The sequence below is a fragment of the Hermetia illucens genome, chromosome 3 (assembly GCF_905115235.1).
Source record: "Hermetia illucens chromosome 3, iHerIll2.2.curated.20191125, whole genome shotgun sequence".
NCBI classification, from domain to species: Eukaryota; Metazoa; Arthropoda; class Insecta; order Diptera; family Stratiomyidae; genus Hermetia; species Hermetia illucens.
Window position 1 is genome coordinate 108,280,244 of NC_051851.1, and position 17,607 is coordinate 108,297,850.

General features: G+C 41.8%; 1 protein-coding gene across 4 annotated transcripts in view; it reads left to right on the forward strand.

The window, feature by feature from the left end:
* LOC119650746 (protein roadkill) overlaps nt 1–17,607 on the forward strand; it is a 189,967-nt gene that overhangs the window by 25,372 nt on the left and 146,988 nt on the right. For 2 of the 4 annotated variants that reach the window (XM_038053824.1, XM_038053827.1), the window contains exon 1: nt 9,413–9,938. The exons of the other annotated variants lie outside the window; for them this stretch is intronic. In XM_038053824.1, the coding sequence (XP_037909752.1) occupies nt 9,925–9,938 (14 nt within the window). In that variant the 5' untranslated portion in view covers nt 9,413–9,924. Of the gene's footprint in view, nt 1–9,412; nt 9,939–17,607 lie in introns of those variants that run through there. 4 annotated transcript variants of the gene reach the window in all.

Genomic DNA, 17,607 nt, shown 5'->3' on the forward strand with positions numbered 1-17,607 from the left:
GATGGAGCTGCCAAGCAGCTAGTTGATACCCTGTCACAATATAGAACTGATGTAACAACACTGCAGGAAATGCGTTCGACAGGGACCGGATTCCTGGATAAGAGTCACTACAGCATATATTATAGTGACCATCTAGTAAACCATGTGCTCGAAGTAGGTCCTTAGTCAGCCAAAAAATGAAACCTACTGTTATCGGCTTTAGAAATATAAGCGAGCGACTATGCACTCTGCTTTTGCGAGAGAAATTTAGAAATATAAGCCTCATAAACGTTCACGCTCCTACAGAGGAGACTGCAGAGTCGGAGAAGGATACCTTCTACGAGACAATTGGAGATTTCAACAGTCAACGCCCGCCCCAGTCGCAAGAGAAGTCAAAACCGCTGGTTTGACGATGAATTTTAACTAGTAATGGAACGGAAGAATGCTGCATTCGCACCGCGCGTGGAGACTTATCACGAACTCCGGCGAGCGGAGAAGCGACTTCACAGACGGAAAAAGGAAGCCTGGTTGAATCAACAGGTCTGTAGACTCGAAAAGTACAGGCAGCAACCGCACCAGGTGCGGAAGTTTTACCAACAAGTCAGCAGGATGAAGCCTTATACACCCCGATGCTCATCCTGCCGACACAAAAAGGGAAATCTGATTTCCGACAGAAAGGGCATATTGGAGCGATGGGTTGAGAATTTGGATGAACTACTGAACAACCAAAATATCGGCGAGTTGGAGGTCCCGCCAACTGAAGATTACGGAGAAATGATCCCACCACTCCAAGCATAGAAGAAACAGTCCGTGAAATCCAATTACAGCCGAATTGGTTAAATATGGAGGCGACCAACTACAACAGCTGGTTCATCAACTGACGGTCAAGATGTGGAACAACGAATCAATGCCTGACGACTGGCAATGGGTGATTATCTGTCCCATTTATAAAAGGAGGGATATCACGCAGTGCAGCAATTATAGAGCTATTAAGTCGCTGAGTGCCATCTATAAGATATTCTCCGCTATCTTGCTAGGCCGGATAGCCCCATACGCCCAGAACATCATTGGCCCATACCAAAGAGGCTTCACTGCATGAAAATCAGCAACAGATCAGATTTTCTCTCTGCAGCAAGCGGTGGAAAAACTGTTACATATGGATATCAGTTGCAGCACCTTTCATCGACTTTAAAGCCGCATATGACAGGGTAAAACTACACGGCCATGAGAGAATTCGCTATCCCGAGAAATTAACAAGAGACGGACTCAGATGACGCTGACCAATCTGCAATGCCACATAATAAGCAGCAGGATCACTATCGAGACCATTCAACATCAACCACGGTCTACGACAAAGGGATGGTATTATGCTTCCTCTTCAACTTGGCTCTGGAGAAAGTGATTTCAATGCAAGAGACACCATCCTCTTCAAGTCCACTTTCACGATATTGACATTATGGGAAGAACAACCCGAGGGTCAAAGTTCTTACTGTACAAGACTATGATCTTGCCAGTCCTTATGTATTCCTCGGAGACCTGGGTTCTTAGCAAAAAAAATTGCGAACTCTTAGTCGTGTACGAGAGAAAAACCCTGCGAAAAATGTTTGCCATCTACGTGAGGATGGACGATTCCGTAGCCTACATAACGATGAAATCTATGAGCAACACCACGCAGGCCTAGACCGGATACTGGTTGTTGCGCCGTTGATGATAATCTTGATGATGAAGACCATCATACGGGACATATGGCGTCTTGCGGTAATGTAGATGAAGATATTGAGTTGGACTATTGGCGTCGCACGTTTTCATCACATCCAAAATGAGGATATCTGCGATCGATATGGGATCGCACCGATCGTGGAAAAACTGCGGGAGAGGCGTCTTCGATGGTATGGTCACGTAATTCGTGCTAACGGAGAATTCACTTGCCAAGATTGGTCTGAACATCGAAGTCAATGATAAACGACTAAAAGGCCGGCCGAGGCATTGAGTTTCATATTCAAATATTTAACTTTATTCGCTTGCGGCATGCCTTGTTCGTTGAGGATGCATTTAGCTGGATTTATTTTTAAGGTTTTGGGTAAAACAAAACCTTATTAAAATCGATTTACCGTCTATCAGTCATCCGCGGTTGGCACCAAATTTGGTGAAAAGGTGGGAACTATGAACGCTTACGCCTACAGTGAGTTACATCCTGTTAAGTCGACAGGGAGGTCCCCATAGATGCAAAGGGGGTGTCCATTTTTTTCGCCAAATCTATATCTAACCGAGACCTTTCATTTGATATCTTACATGACTATTCATGTAAGGTATCAAATGAAAGGTCTCGGTTAGTACTTTCCGAAGCTGGTCTTAATTTTGACATTTGTTGGAAAGGCGGGAAGTTCGGAAGGTCGAAATTGATCAACGGGGCAATTCTCAGAAACTGCTTAACCGAAAAATCTAAAAAAATCAAGACGCTGCCACTATATGGTCGCTAGTCTCCGAAATACCTTTCATACCGATAACCCTTCAAATAAAGTTAATAATAGTATATTCCTATAATTTTGCAGCAATGTAGGCTATAATATAGAGCTTCATCTTACCAGTTTGCTGGAAATCGCACTATTACTATCAAAGTCATAATAGGTTAAATTTGTCACTTCTTTGGAAATTCTAGATTTTGAATGTCAATATCACCTGAAAGTGGATATTCTCACATACTGAATATGTGGAATAATATGCGTATGTTACGTGTTAGTACTAATGGGACATATTCACACTCAAATGTCTTTAATAATAATAATCGTTGGCGCAACAATCCATGTTGGATCAGGACCTTGAAGTGTGTTAGAGCACTTCATTCAAGACCGTAACGGTACACTAGGAGGCAATGTGGTCAGCATTGCGCTCGCCCGAGATTATTACCCTGATTTGACTCAGGTACTCATTCACAGCTGAGTCGACTGGTATCCGACGTCAAATCACGATACAAATTCCACTGCCACCAGTGAGATTTGAAACGCGACCTTCCGTACGACAGCCTTGCGCTCTAACCACTCAGCTATCCGGACAAATGTCTTTATAAGAGAAATACGCAAAACCTTTCATACCTGAAGCGTCCAGCTTCACGGATTCAAACCAAATTTCGTGGACGTATGGGAACTAAGAAATCCCATGCATGCCGTGAGGGACATAAATTTAGGTGGAGTTTAAAAGGGGGGGCTCCTTATACATGGAAAGGAGGATGTAAATTGTTGTAATCAAATGAAAGGTAATTAGTTCTTTCACAACCAGATTTTAGTTTCGACATAAATTGTAAAATGAGTGACCGAGGAGTAAAAATCTGCAAACTTAAAATATGACAGGAGTGAAATATTAAAGTCCCATATATGAAGAAGTTACTTCTCTCCAGGCCTTCTACCCTTTGCTGCTATTAGGTGAGCCCTTTTTAAGGTTTTGTGTGAAACAAAACCTTACTTAAATCTATTCAATGTCTGCCTGTCTGTCTGTCTGTTAGTCGGTCACACCCGGTTTACTTGGAAACGGCTGAACCGGTTTCCACAAAATTCGGTGAGAACATGTGGTCTGTGTGCCCCATTATATGTATTGAGTGGCGGCATTTTGTGTTAAGTTTGAACGGGTGCTCCCAAAATGTATGCCCAAAAAGTGAAACAGGTCTCGTTCTCAAAACCTATCCTAACCTAGAATATGTTTTTTTAAACGTGGCTATTAGAGACTTGCCAGGTAATACTGCTTGTAACGCGGAACTAGTTTCATAAGTTAAAGATAACAACGAAAACTCCAAACTTGGTGTGCGCATGTGAAACATTCTCTTCTATGCTGGAGCAAACTCTTGAACTCGTAGGATGAAATTGGGAGGGGTTTATCAGTTAATTTCTAAAAGTTAGTAACATAGTATTAGTAAGTTTATTTGAGCAGATGTCACATGGGGCATATTTTGTGGCCAAGATCTTATACAAGCGCATCATCCCGAATTTTTTGAGTTCTGTTTCACTTCAAGTGTGTACATTTTGACTCACGTACTTTACAATTGTAAAGAACTAATCAGTTTCATACTAATCGATACCTTTCATTTGATATCCCATATAACTACATTCGTTGAAAAAAAATGTACATCCCCCTTTTCGTGTATGGGGAACCCCCTTTAAACTCCACGTAAATTTATGTCCCTCACTATATGCGTGGGTTTTCATAGGTCCCATATGTACACCAAATTTCTGTCGGATCAGTTTAGACGCTTTGGAAAAGAATGCGTGTAACAAGCGTTACTTTTAGTGACGAACAAAAGTTTGGAAAGAAAAAAGAATCGCTGAAGACACAGGCATGAATAGTGGAAATGCGTCATAATATTATATATCGCACGATGCTGAAATTTTAACCGTCCTCCCCTCCTCATCCAACATAGAGGGATGCTATTAAATGCATGCGTGGGCCCGTACCCCCAGCAGTTCCATCAAATTTCGTCTTAATAGATAGAACCGTTTCTAAATGAATTTTATATGACAGGCAGTGCAGCACAAAATTTTATGATAAAATGTCTTATTCTACAGGAAGTGCACATCATAATTGTTATGGTTTGTCTCATTATTTTTACCGGTGCTATACACTATTTGGTTTCCAAACAGTATTCGCCTTGCTACCAAAGATAATTTAGTATAAAACAAGCTTGTCGTACATAAGGAGTTTTCCTATGTGATTTCTAGAAACTGATTTTTTCTTTTATATACATATATTTCAAAAGCAGAAAATGTTGGGAGTACACTGGATATGCATAATTTCTTACCAAAATTCAGAATATTTACTAAGTTACAGCAAATAGAAGGGCACACGCCATATTGTCGTACAAAACGAAATCATTAGACGCATTTTTTTCCGAATTTTTAAGGTGTTTTTGTAAACACAAGACCTTATTAAAATCGATTCAATGTCTGTCTGTCACACCCGATTTACTCGAAAAACAATTGTTATGAAATATGGTAAGGATGTGTGGACTGTGCCGTTTACATATAGCCAAAGGTGCCATTTTGTGTTGAATTTGAGGGGGGCTCCCCATGCATGTGAAAGGGGAGTGTACATTTACTTTTCACAGAATATGGCCATGTGGGGTATCAAATGAAAGGGCTTGACTAGAACTAGTACAGAAAATGATTTCATTTTTGAAAAAAATACAGTGATGCATCTCTACAAAATCTAGGCCTGAAAATACATCCGGTTCCGATATCTGCGCAAACAAAGCTAATAATAGGATAATTCCATATTTTAAAAATTTATCCGGCAACTCCCCTTTTTAAAGCTTTATGTAAAACAAAATCTTATTAAAATCGATTTACTGTCTATCTGCCTGTCCGTCACACGCATTTTTCTCGGAGACAATTATAACAATTGACACTAAATTTTTTGAAAAGGTGGAAACTGTGAACGTTCACGCATACAGTCAGTTACATCCTTTTACGTCATGCAAAAGAAGGGTGTACATTTTTGTTCTTACCGAATATAGTCATATGGGGTATCAAATGAAAGGTCTTGGTTAGTACTTTCCGAAGCCGGAATTCCAGCTGCAGCCCTGTTCATTGCTGCTTTGTTTTGCTCGAAGAAGCTCATCTTCTTCTCCTCTGGCCTTCTAGCGTCTCATAGAGCAGGGAAGGTCTTTCAGATAATTCCTCAATATCCGCAAGAGCTTGGCACATGGAATGAATTTTCTAATTTGCCGAGCATATCTGTCCATCTTGCGGATTTGAAGGCATTTCTGACATCAAGCGTTATGAGGAGCATTATCCGTCGAGATCGGCGGCTGTGTGCCTTGGCTCGATGAACCGCATCGACGACCTCCATAATAGCATCCACTGTGGATCTGGAAGCGCGGATCGTTTCAGAGAATCTACTCCTGATGAGCTCCTCGAGCACTTTCCTGGCCGTGTCAAGCATATACAGCGGTCGGTATGCAGACTGGGGCTCCTGGAATCCTTTACCCTTGCTGTGCGGTGTCAGCTAGGACGCTATCGCCCCCCTGCTCCCAGCTTCAACCATCGCAACATTCTATAGGCAGAGAGAGCGTCGCGTTGGTGCTGGCCGGCAAGTAGCATCAACCACTTCGAACACGATGTACTGGTGATCACTTGTCGAGAAGTCTTCTAGAACTCACAATCTGTCGACAGATGATGCCAGAGATTCCGACGCAAAAGGGATGTCAGGAATGCTCCATTCACAGCCTGGGCGCCGAAATGTTGGCGTCGATGCATCGTCTGTGCTAGCAACTGGTGAGAGGTTGCACTCCGGTGCATGTTAATTTTAAAATGCGGATCATGCCATTCACACCCTAGCCCTTTCCAATTCCGCCCTGAAGATTGGACACCGTCCCGAGCCGACAGTGTGTGCGACACTCTTCACTTGATGACCTACTTGGCCGCATCTCCGGCATGCTGTCCTCCTGTCCGGTCCCTTGCAAGTTGCTGACGTGTGTCCATAGCCCAAACACCTGCAGCACTTGGTGGGGACTATCCGCATTTGTACCCTGCATACTACACATCCAATTTTGATTCTGCCGCTGCTAATGAGTTTCCTCGCATATTGCTCGTGGACTTCCATCACGGCGAGTTTTTGGTCTCGAGCATTTACAGAGGTGATATTTATCCGGGCATTGGTTACCTCTGGACATTCACGCTTTATCGTCTCCTCCACTTCGACATTTTCTGTGAGGCAGTCAAGATCCCGGATTTCTATAGAGCACATGGGCGCTATAGGCGTTGTTTCCTTTTTCCCTTCTTCGTCTTCTTTTTTTCTGGGCCCTGGAAACTACTTTGATCAAATCTCCTTCAGGCACGTCTTCCTCTTTCCGCTTTTTCCAAAGTTCGTTTTGCAGTGGGCTACCTGCGGGCCGCTTGACGCAAGCAGCGTTGTCAGCGGGGAGTGCGGCTGTTTCTGCTCTCCAATCGTCTTCCGCAGCTCTCCACGTTCGCCTATAGAAGGAGGTTCCTCAAGTTCCATCAGCCCGTTTTTGACGCCTTTGCTGACATTCCTCTGGAGGAACGTTGCCAACCGCATACGCTTCACCACTGCTGCGCGTTTCCTGATGAGCTTTTTCTCTTCGGCTCTAGCTAGAACGATCGCCTGCAATTGTATTCGGTTCGGTCCGAATGCATCTGCTCAGGACTAGCGATTCTGACTAGTTTTTTTTTTGTCGGAACAGGGGCACTAGAGGGTATTGGAGTTGCCATCTCCGTACGGTCAGTCGCACCACTTGATAAGCCTTCCCCTTTATTCGGGCGCCCCGGTATCACATCGGGTATGTCAGCCCTCGCTGCCTCTTTTGCTGATCGCTGCGGTGAACGACGCATTTTTGTGCTGCGCCCATATGCACTCAGCTCTTCCTCCTTCCCTGTTGTTTCGTCGATTTTTTTTTTGATTTATGTGTATTCTCCATGGAAAACTCACCAGCACATCGTGTGCAAGGGAGCGGGCCGCAATAGTCAGGAACGAGTGTACTCTCGGGAACACAGTTCCTACCCCAGTTCCCTGAGGCCTGATCTACGCTTAACTGATCCCGGAATTCACTGACGAATCAGCGCTCGCTCGGGCCAACGGGGTCCACTATCACCAGTTCAATGCACACCCCCGAAGGGGCTGGCTCCTGATACACGTCACAACTACCACCTTGACAGAGCTAGGCTCACATCACTCCATTGACGTCGACAGAGAGCTATCGACGGCTCTGGAGACTCCCAGTGTGTGCCGATGTGTACCGGTCATTCGCGGTTCGCGCTTCACCGAGAGGCTTTCTCAAGTCCGCTACCTAGGACGCAGCCTGCCAGCTAGGGGGTCAGAACTACTTACTCGGGGAGATCACACCCCATATGGTAAGCGACCCCCGTAAGTTCATCCTAGAAGTACAAAATTTGGCGTTGGTGTAAGCGGTAACAATTTGGTCAAATTTGGAGGAAATCTAACAATTATTAACGAAGTTATAAGGGGTAAAACTCATTTTTTGCGCATTTCGTGCATTGTGCAACGTGTATGACGTCATCATCGCGTTTCAATTCGTCAATACCATAACAAATGGATGGGGGATCGCAAAGAAATATTTTGTTTTAGTTTTTTGGTCATTTGTATATCAATATCAATTACCTCAGGCAGACATACTATATGTGTGTTTGTAGGTATATATACGTGCTAATGAAGTTTGCGGGTAGTATATAATTCAGATAGATATATTTGTACATTTCTCTTTTTGTTCAGCCTTTGTCCCGTTCAGAAGCGGGGACGGCTCGTCATGATCGTGATTTATACATTAAACCAGTGGTATTCAATATATGTATATATGCTTTTGTGCGAGAAGTAAATCGGAAATTGGGTACGATCAATTCATGCACGTATACGTCAATATGTACAGTATTCTGTAAGAGACGGTTTTTTCTAGTTTGGAAAAATAAGAAGGATATTCCTTGGATTTGTAGCTATATACGGATGGAAAAATGTGCTCAGAAGTTTCTCACTTAAGAACATAAAACCTGTATACCCGAAGCGTGAGCTTCCGGTATTCTGACTTGCTTCAATTCGTGGGAAACATAACTAAAATTCTGTGAACCGATCGAGCTGAAAAAAAAATTCTTGGAAAAGGTTGAGATATTGAGCGTCACAACAAATCCCTCTAAATTGAGGGCATTGAAATACATTATATTTTACAATTTTTTAACTTATGGTTTTTTTACCTCATTTTTTCTTTGGAGCCACGTACCGCCCATATAAAGTTATAAATTGCTCGCTTCCGACAACACTGTAATGCTCTACAAGGCAACTGGGTTTCTCATAACTTATTTTCAGTCTAAAGTGTCTATATTTAAAATGGAGAGTTGTATTTTGCATTGTTGAGAAGATGCATTTAAACAATGTTGAGTGATTAGAACGCACTCTTGAGAGCAACGTATCGTTTTTCCTATATATAGAAAATTTCAACTGTTTAAATATGTATGTATTCCCGAACTGATGCTCGTCAGCTCTTCAGTTATTTTAGTTTGTTTAGTAGAAGACACTAGCAACGCGATAATTTGATAATTGATATAATGGCTTGTAAGAATTAAGGTACTGATAAAAGTCCAGTGGTGGCGAACACACGCAGAAGGAAGAACCTTGAAATTGTCTTGCCTTGATTCCACTTGACCTACACAAGTCACCCATATCTTCCGCCTCATGCCCACATGGATATGTAGTACGATAGTGGCCCGAGAGCTTGAAAGCTTTCTAAAGCTGCACAGTTCACGGCTAGACGTACACAACGGCGAAAACGGAACGCGTAGCAGTGTGCTATAATATTAGTTTGCAACATCGCATGCAACTTGCTGCTAACCTGGATTTGTTAGCAACAACATTTTGTATCTAGTTCAATGCTTGCTATCTCATTCTCTCGGCTACATTGTAAGCAGGTCACAGTGTTTACTCTCTTCGTCCAAGATTTGTCGCGTGCGAGGGTTTTCACATCGCGGGCATATCCTCGTTACTTTTGGATAAAGTTTTTTTGATTTGATAACAAGTTTGTGTATGGAAATCGGTGGAGTTCTAATTAGTTTCGTGATTTGTCGGTGTAATCTTACGGCTACATCTAAGTTCAGGGGTTAAATGATATGGGAATAATATGCGTTAACTACGCTGGGCGTGCGTGAGCGTGTTGGATTTAAAGTGACCGACTAGTGTCCTAAACGAGCCTTATGATATGCTCAACAATTGTACATGTAAGAGGAGAAGCAAGTGTTCAATTTGTCCGTGTCCGTAAATATCTAGCCTTTCGAATAGCTTTTGACGCGAAATGATAAGAAAACAATAAGTGATTCTCCGAAAAATTCTAATTTCTCCCTCGTGAAATATCGGATTTTTGTAATTGTATATACAACGAATTTCCTGTCCAAAGTGGATACTCCAACTTCGCCTACAGAAGGGCTTTCTCATGTTAGGATGGCTCTAGCCAGGTAAAAATTAATTCCTGCCCAATGAGGGATATTGTTTAAATATTTATATTGTATATATCATTATTTGTGAGAGTTGTTCCTATACGTTTTTTTAAATCATCTATAACGTTTAAACCTCCAATTCGATACCAAGATATAAAAAAAATAATCCTAGTAACAAGAAATTATTCCACACTTACTACAGATATTCAATACTCGGTAGTCGACAATATTCAGTCCTCTTCTTTTTCTTCAGCTTTGTTCCGTTCTCAAGCGGAGTCGGCTTGTCATGCCCATCCCCGTCTAGCGTATCAAGCCACCGTTGTTTCGGCCGACCTTTTGGTCGCATACCGTCGACTTGGATATTCAGAAAAATCTTGGCATCCTCGTTGACGCGAATTACGTGACCATACCATCGAAAACGCGTCTCTCGCAATTTTTCCACGGTTGGTGCAATCCCATATCGGCCAACTCTCAGAACCATAGAAGACGACAGGACGGACGACACTGCGGTGGATTTTACATTTGAGACGTTTGTTGATACGGCAATCACAAAGAACACCAGTTGTGGAACGCCGTGCATCCAGGTTGCGTTAATGCGTGAAGCAATTTCACAACGGAGTTCTCCATTGGCTGTTACCACTGACCCGAAATATTTCAATCACTCAGTTCTGGGCAGGCTACTGCCATTGGTTGTGCCTTTTTCATGGGGACCAGTCGTCGTAAATTCAATTTTATTCAGATTCAATATAAGACCGTGTTGCATGAGGCGATCATTCCACTTTTTTTACAAGTTGCTCGTGATCATTTTTATATTGGACGCTAGAAAAACATCATCTGCATAAAGCAGTGTATAGAGCGCTGGATGAAAGTTCCATAACAAGAATAAAGAGGAGTGGTGAGAGGACGCTTCCTTGATGAACACCAACAGAGACTCGAAACACCCGCCACACTTCGGACTTCATTTCTCAGTTCATGGTAGAGCGATTGGACCCAGCGCACGAGTTCTGGCACTAAGTTTTGTCGTAGAACATATAAGATGAGTTCAGCTGGCACACGGTTACACGCAGCAATGCAATGTAAAGAGGGTGAGGCTTCTCACGGTGTTTGTCCATGAGTGATTAACTGCGCAGCGTGTATTGCGTTAGCAGTTCCGCAGTTTTTGACAAATCCGGCTTGATTCACGGTAATTTGAACGATTTCGGGAATACGGTTGTAAAGAGTGCGTTAAAAAATGTTCATGGTATGGGGAAGTAACCGGATCGGACAATAATTTGAACATTCTGCTGGACTACCATTCTTTTTCCATATTGGAACTATGTAATTTCTTGCCAGTCAGATGTTGTTCTACCTGCCAGTAGTTGTTTTTAAAGACATTGGATGCATTTGCTGAGACGGTCTGCCGCTGGAGAGAGATCAGGTAGGATTTAGCATGGTGGAATAACTCCGACTACAATTGATTCATCTCTTTTCTTGATCTCAGCGTTTTATTTTTACTTTACTGGGGATAGTATAAAATAGGTCGCCGCAAACCCGCCTCCTTTACCCGGGCTTGGGACCAGCATGGTATTCACTCCTAAATCAAATCAAATCAAAATGTCCATTTCATAGGAAATAAAAAATAAACCATGTATATCTCTTAATGAGACAACGAATTTTAGAAATCTCCCAAATGTAGTAAGACCAAAATATCATCTTTTTCTTTTCTGAACTGTGTGCGGGCTTATACAGTTCAAAAAAGAAAAAGACGATATTTTTTCAATTTTGGTCATATTTAATCCCAGATGTGACACCATTTGTATAAACTACATAAAATTTCACTTAAAGGTTACCGTCACTTCGAAGATATAACAGCTGAAACTTTAAAGAAATTTCAAAATCGGTTTTTCGTTTGGTTTTATATAACCTTATAAACTTATAAACCAGGAAAGTTGAAGAAAGTTGCCTCATTATGTTTTCTTTCGAATTAAATGTAAAAACGATGGGCTTTATTACGAATATTATGAATTAAATTGGAGAAGACGTTTTGCAGGCCTCACTCAGAACTTCAAAACTTTCTAAACTAATTTCAGAATTTTTCATTTCAATTTCAGACTTCCATTTCCAATTCGGGATCTTTTCCATGTTTTACTATCAAGTTTCATATCCATTTTTAAGGTTTTGCGTGAAACAAAACCTTATTAGATTCGAGTCCATGTCCGTCTGTCTGTCTGTCACACCCGATTTATTCGGAATAGGCTGGACCGATTGCCACGAAAGTTGGTGAGAACATGTGGTCTGTTGATCCCTTTACATGACGCCATATTGTTTTGATTTTAAGGGAGGCTTCCCATACACCCGAAAGTGCGATGCATTTTTTTTTACAGAACCTATACAACCGAAAAATCTGAAAAAAATTCACAGTGGCGTATTTAAATGAAATCTAGGCCTCAAAATATATCCGGCTTCGATATCTGCACAAATAAAGCTAATAACAGCATATTAACATATTTTTTTAAATTTAGCCGGAAACCACCCTCAAGTTTATGCTATAATATTTGGCAGTGGTGTGAGAGATAACATAAGGGATAACTTTGCAAATTTTGGGGGGAATCTAATTAATAATAGTGCGATTTTCACCAAATTCGGAAGGATCATACTCTATGCTGTAATCTATATTGCTGCATTTTTTATGAGTTTCGTGCATGCTACAACGTGTATGAGGTTATCATCTCTTATCAATTTGTCAATACCACAACAAAATGAGTTCTTATGAATGGGAGGTCATAAAGAAAATTTTTTTTTTTATTATTTCATTCATTTGTATATCAATATCAATTACTCGAGATAGATATATGTATGAACTTGGCTTCGAATTGCTATTGAAACTTTGGGTTAGTACCTAATTCAGATAGATATATGTATTTGTACATTAGACCAGCGATATTCAATAAACGTACTGTATATATCGTATCTATGCTTTTATGTCCGAAGTAAATCGGAAATAAGTGATCAATTTATATATAGTATGTACATTCATGAATAAGTATAGTATTCAGTAATAGGCAATGTTTGTATGTTTAGGGTGAACATAATATTTACGTCTATATCTTGTAGTTTGAAAAAAATATGAAGGAATATTTTGGGTTTCTAGGAATATACGTATTCAAAAATGTACGTAGGAAGTTTCTCACAAAGATGAACACAAAACCTTTATACCCGAAGCACCAGCTTCAGGTATTCCGACTTGTTTATCACTGGATACGGATGGAAGGTATTCGGTCTTGGAAGAAATATCAAAATCTCCTCAATCTGTTATTTTTTTCATGACCGCAAGATATGAAATCGTGTACTTGCGACTGCAATGAATTCCGTCGTTTCCTGTAGAACCTCAACCGCGCCATTGGACCATTATATTCTTAGATCGATTTATTTTTTATGATGGACAGCCCAGATTTTTTCAATGAATCCCCTCCACATTCTTAATCACCGGTAAGAAGTTGATATAACTATACTTGTATAGTTTATTCCTAATTCTATTATATTATACGACATAACATAATTTCTATTTGGTTAAACGCTGCGTAATAATATTAAACCAATTAAAAGTGCAATTTTATAAAATAAGTATAAAATAATTTGGTGCTAATGCTGCAATACTTAACACATGGCTCATTAAGTCTCGGGACTAACACACATATTGCGCCGGGATTACCATACTACCACGTTTTTCGGTAGAAACAACTATTAGAGGATATGTGTAAAAATTTCGTATCATTCGGTTCAGTAGTTCTTGAAATATTGAAGGGTAAGTGAGAATAGATTTGGGTTTATTTAAATGATCAAACACTGTTTCTTAATGGGAAAAAATACCGTTCAAACTGAAAAGGGTTGAAGAAGTGTTATCCAGAAAAGTGCCCGTCGAAAGTAACCATTTGCTGATGGTATGTGAATTTTAAATACGGTCGAGCATCTACCAAAGACGCAAAGCACCCTGCTCAGTTGAGGTGACTGCGCCCGAGAACATCCAAAAAGTCCTAAAAATCCTTATGTCCGATCGTAGAGCGAGGTTGTAGGACATAGGTAACATTTTGAAGTTATGAAAGAGCACTGTGTCTGAAATCGTGCATGACAACATGGATATAAAAAATGTTATTACCAGTGGGTGCCGAGGATTTTTTGCGTCAATACATAACAATGGATGAAACGTGGGTTTATCATTATACTACAGAGTCAAAAAGAGGGTCTGCTGAATGGAGACGAAAGGAGGAAAACCAACCAAAGAATCCGGACACCCAACAGTCAAAAGTTTTTCGGAACATCCACGGAATTTTGCTTCTGGATTTTCTTCCGAAGAGTCAGACGATCAACAGTGAATTTGAATTATTGAATCGAATGGTTGATGCAATTAAACAGAAAAGGTCTCACATAGCAAAGAAAAAACCGCTGTCTCACCAATGAATGATGAAATCGATGGCGAAATCGCACGATTTACGATTGGAATTGCTCCCACATCCGCCATTTTCACCAGATCGGACCTCATCTTATTTCTACTTGTTCACAGGGAGGAAGGAAGGGGGAAGAGATTCGGCTCCGATGGTGAAAACATTCTTGATAAACGTATTCGCGACATCGTTCAAAAAACATTGAATCAAGCCGGGTTTGTCAACAACTGCGGAACTGCTAATACAATATACATTGCGCGGATATTTATTCAGAGACAAGCGTTGCCCTCTTTACATTGCATTTCTGGATGTAAAGAAAGCGTTTGATCCTGTGCCATACGAACTTGTCTGATATGCTCTAAGGCAAAACCGTGTACCAGAAAAACTCTTGCGCTGGGTTAAATTGCTCTACCATGATTCGAAAAGTAAAGTTCGAAGGTGGAGGGCATATCAAAACAGCTTCGTATCTCTGTTTGTGTTTATCAAGGAAGCGCCCTCTCATGACTTCCTTTTGTTTTTGTTATGGACACGGTCGCACGGGACAAGCAACGTCCGACGCCCTATACGCTACTCTATGTAAATGAGTAGGCCCTGTCGCCCTCTATATTTGACCGACAATAAAAGATAATGAACGATGCCTTCCAGTAATGAAGAAGAAGATGTTCCTTTGGATTAGTGGCGTAACGCGCCTTGACAGGCATCTTCAATAGTATGGTCACGTAATTCACGCTAACGAAAATTCGCTTGCAAAATTGTTCTGAGCATTGAAGTCAATGGTAATCGACCCAAAGCCTGCCGAAGCAAGGATAGCTTCATAGACTGGATGGTGATTTAAAAGCGTCGCGACTACATTCAAATCAGGCCTTTGACAAAGTAAAATGGGGGAACTGATTAAGCTAAATTCGCTTCTAAACGTGGCAAAGGCTGAGGAAGTAGCGTTCTTTTTTTTCAAGTTTCATGTGTCATTTCACAACGAGTGCTTGCTTTATCGTTGCACTTAACATTTTCCCGGCGATACAAAAAAAACTCTAATACAAACAAGGGCATCGGTTGAATTGTTTTGTTCGCAGAAGCGAGGAGGACTGCATTCGAAAGTGAACTGTCAGTCGCTGATATTGGCGCACGTGCATTTCTCCTAGCCTCAGTCTCGTTATTAAATAGCCAAAAATCGTATATTAAAAACAAAGAAAATATTGTGTATTATTGCAAAAAATACAACATTGCACAATGCAACATTCAATCATGCTCCAATATACATAGATTTTGACTTTGTCCAAGAACTTTATTATCACCCTGTAAATTAATAATCATGAAGTGCAAAAACCATTGATATACTTAAGAGGTTGTTAGTACGAACCTTAACTTCCATAGATATTGGAAAAGAAAAAATTCGTGCTTTTTTAAAGTCATCATCATCATCATCAACGGCGCAACAACCGGTATCCGGTCTAGGCCTGCCTTAATAAGGAACTCCAGACATCCCGGTTTTGCGCCGAGGTCCACCAACTCGATATCGATAAAGCTGTCTGGCGTCCTGGCCCACGCCATCGCTCCATCTTAGGCAGGGTCTGCCTCGTCTTCTTTTCCTACCATAGATATTGCCCTTATAGTCTTTCCGGGTGGGATCATCTTCATCCATACGGATTAAGTGACCCGCCCACCGTAACCTATTGAGCCGGATTTTATCCACAACCGGACGGTCATGGTATCGCTCATAGATTTCGTCATTGTGTAGGCTACGGAATCGTCCATCCTCATGTAGGGGGCCAAAAATTCTTCGGAGGATTCTTCTCTCGAACACGGCCAAGAGTTCGCAATTTTTCTTGCTAAGAACCCAAGTTTCCGAGGAATACATGAGGACTGGCAAGATCATAGTCTTGTACAGTAAGAGCTTTGACCCTATGGTGAGACGTTTCGAGCGGAACAGTCTTTGTAAGCTGAAGTAGGCTCTGTTGGCTGACAACAACCGTGCGCGGATTTCATCATCGTAGTTGTTATCGGTTGCGATTTTCGACCCTAGATAGGAGAAATTGTCAACGGTCTCAAAGTTGTATTCCCCTATCCTTATTCTTGTTCGTGCTTGTGTTTGACCAGTGCGGTTTGATGTTGTTGGTTGATTCGTCTTCGGTGCTGACGTTGCCACCATGTATTTTGTCTTGCCTTCATTGATGTGCAGCCCAAGATCTCGCGCCGCCTGCTCGATCTGGATGAAGGCAGTTTGAACGTCTCGGGTGGTTCTTCCCATGATGTCGATATCGTCAGCATAGGCCAGTAGTTGGGTGGACTTGAAGAGGATCGTACCTCTTGCATTCACCTCAGCATCACGGATCACCTTCTCGAGGGCCAGGTTAAAGAGGACGCATGATAGCGCATCCCCTTGTCGTAGACCGTTGTTGATGTCGAATGGTCTTGAGAGTGATCCTGCTGCTTTTATCTGGCCTCGCACATTGGTCAGGGTCAGCCTAGTCAGTCTTATTAACTTCGTCGGGATACCGAATTCCCTCATGGCCGTGTACAGTTTTACCCTGGCTATGCTATCATAGGCGGCTTTAAAGTCGATGAACAGATGGTGCAATTGTTGTCCATATTCCAACAGTTTTTCCATCGCCTGCCGCAGAGAGAAAATCTGATCTGTCGCTGATTTGCCTGGAGTGAAGCCTCTTTGGTATGGGCCAATGATGTTCTGGGCGTATGGGGCTATCCGGCCTAGCAAGATAGTGGAGAATATCTTATAGATGGTACTCAGCAACGTGATACCTCTATAATTGCTGCACTGTGTGATATCTCCCTTTTTATGTATGAGACAGATTATGCCTCGCTGCCAATCGTCAGGCATTGATTCGCTGTCCCATACCTTGAGCACAAGTTGATGAACCACTTGGTGTAACTGGTCGCCTCCATATTTAACCAATTCGGCTGTAATTCCATCGGCTCCTGGCGACTTATGATTTTTTAGCCGATGAATTGCACGGACTGTTTCTCCTAAACTTGGTGGTGGCAGTATTTGTCCGTCGTCTTCAGTTGGCGGGACCTCAAACTCGCCGATGTTCTGGTTGTTCAGTAGCTCATCAAAGTACTCAACCCATCGCTCTAATATGCCCATTCTGTCGGAAATCAGATTTCCCTCTTTGTCTCGGCAGGATGAGCATCGAGGTGTATAAGGCTTCATCCTGCTGACTTGTTGGTAAAACTTCCGCGCCTGGTGCGGTTGCTCCCTGTACTTTTCTAGTTCACAGACTTGTTGGTTCTCCCAGGCTTCCTTTTTC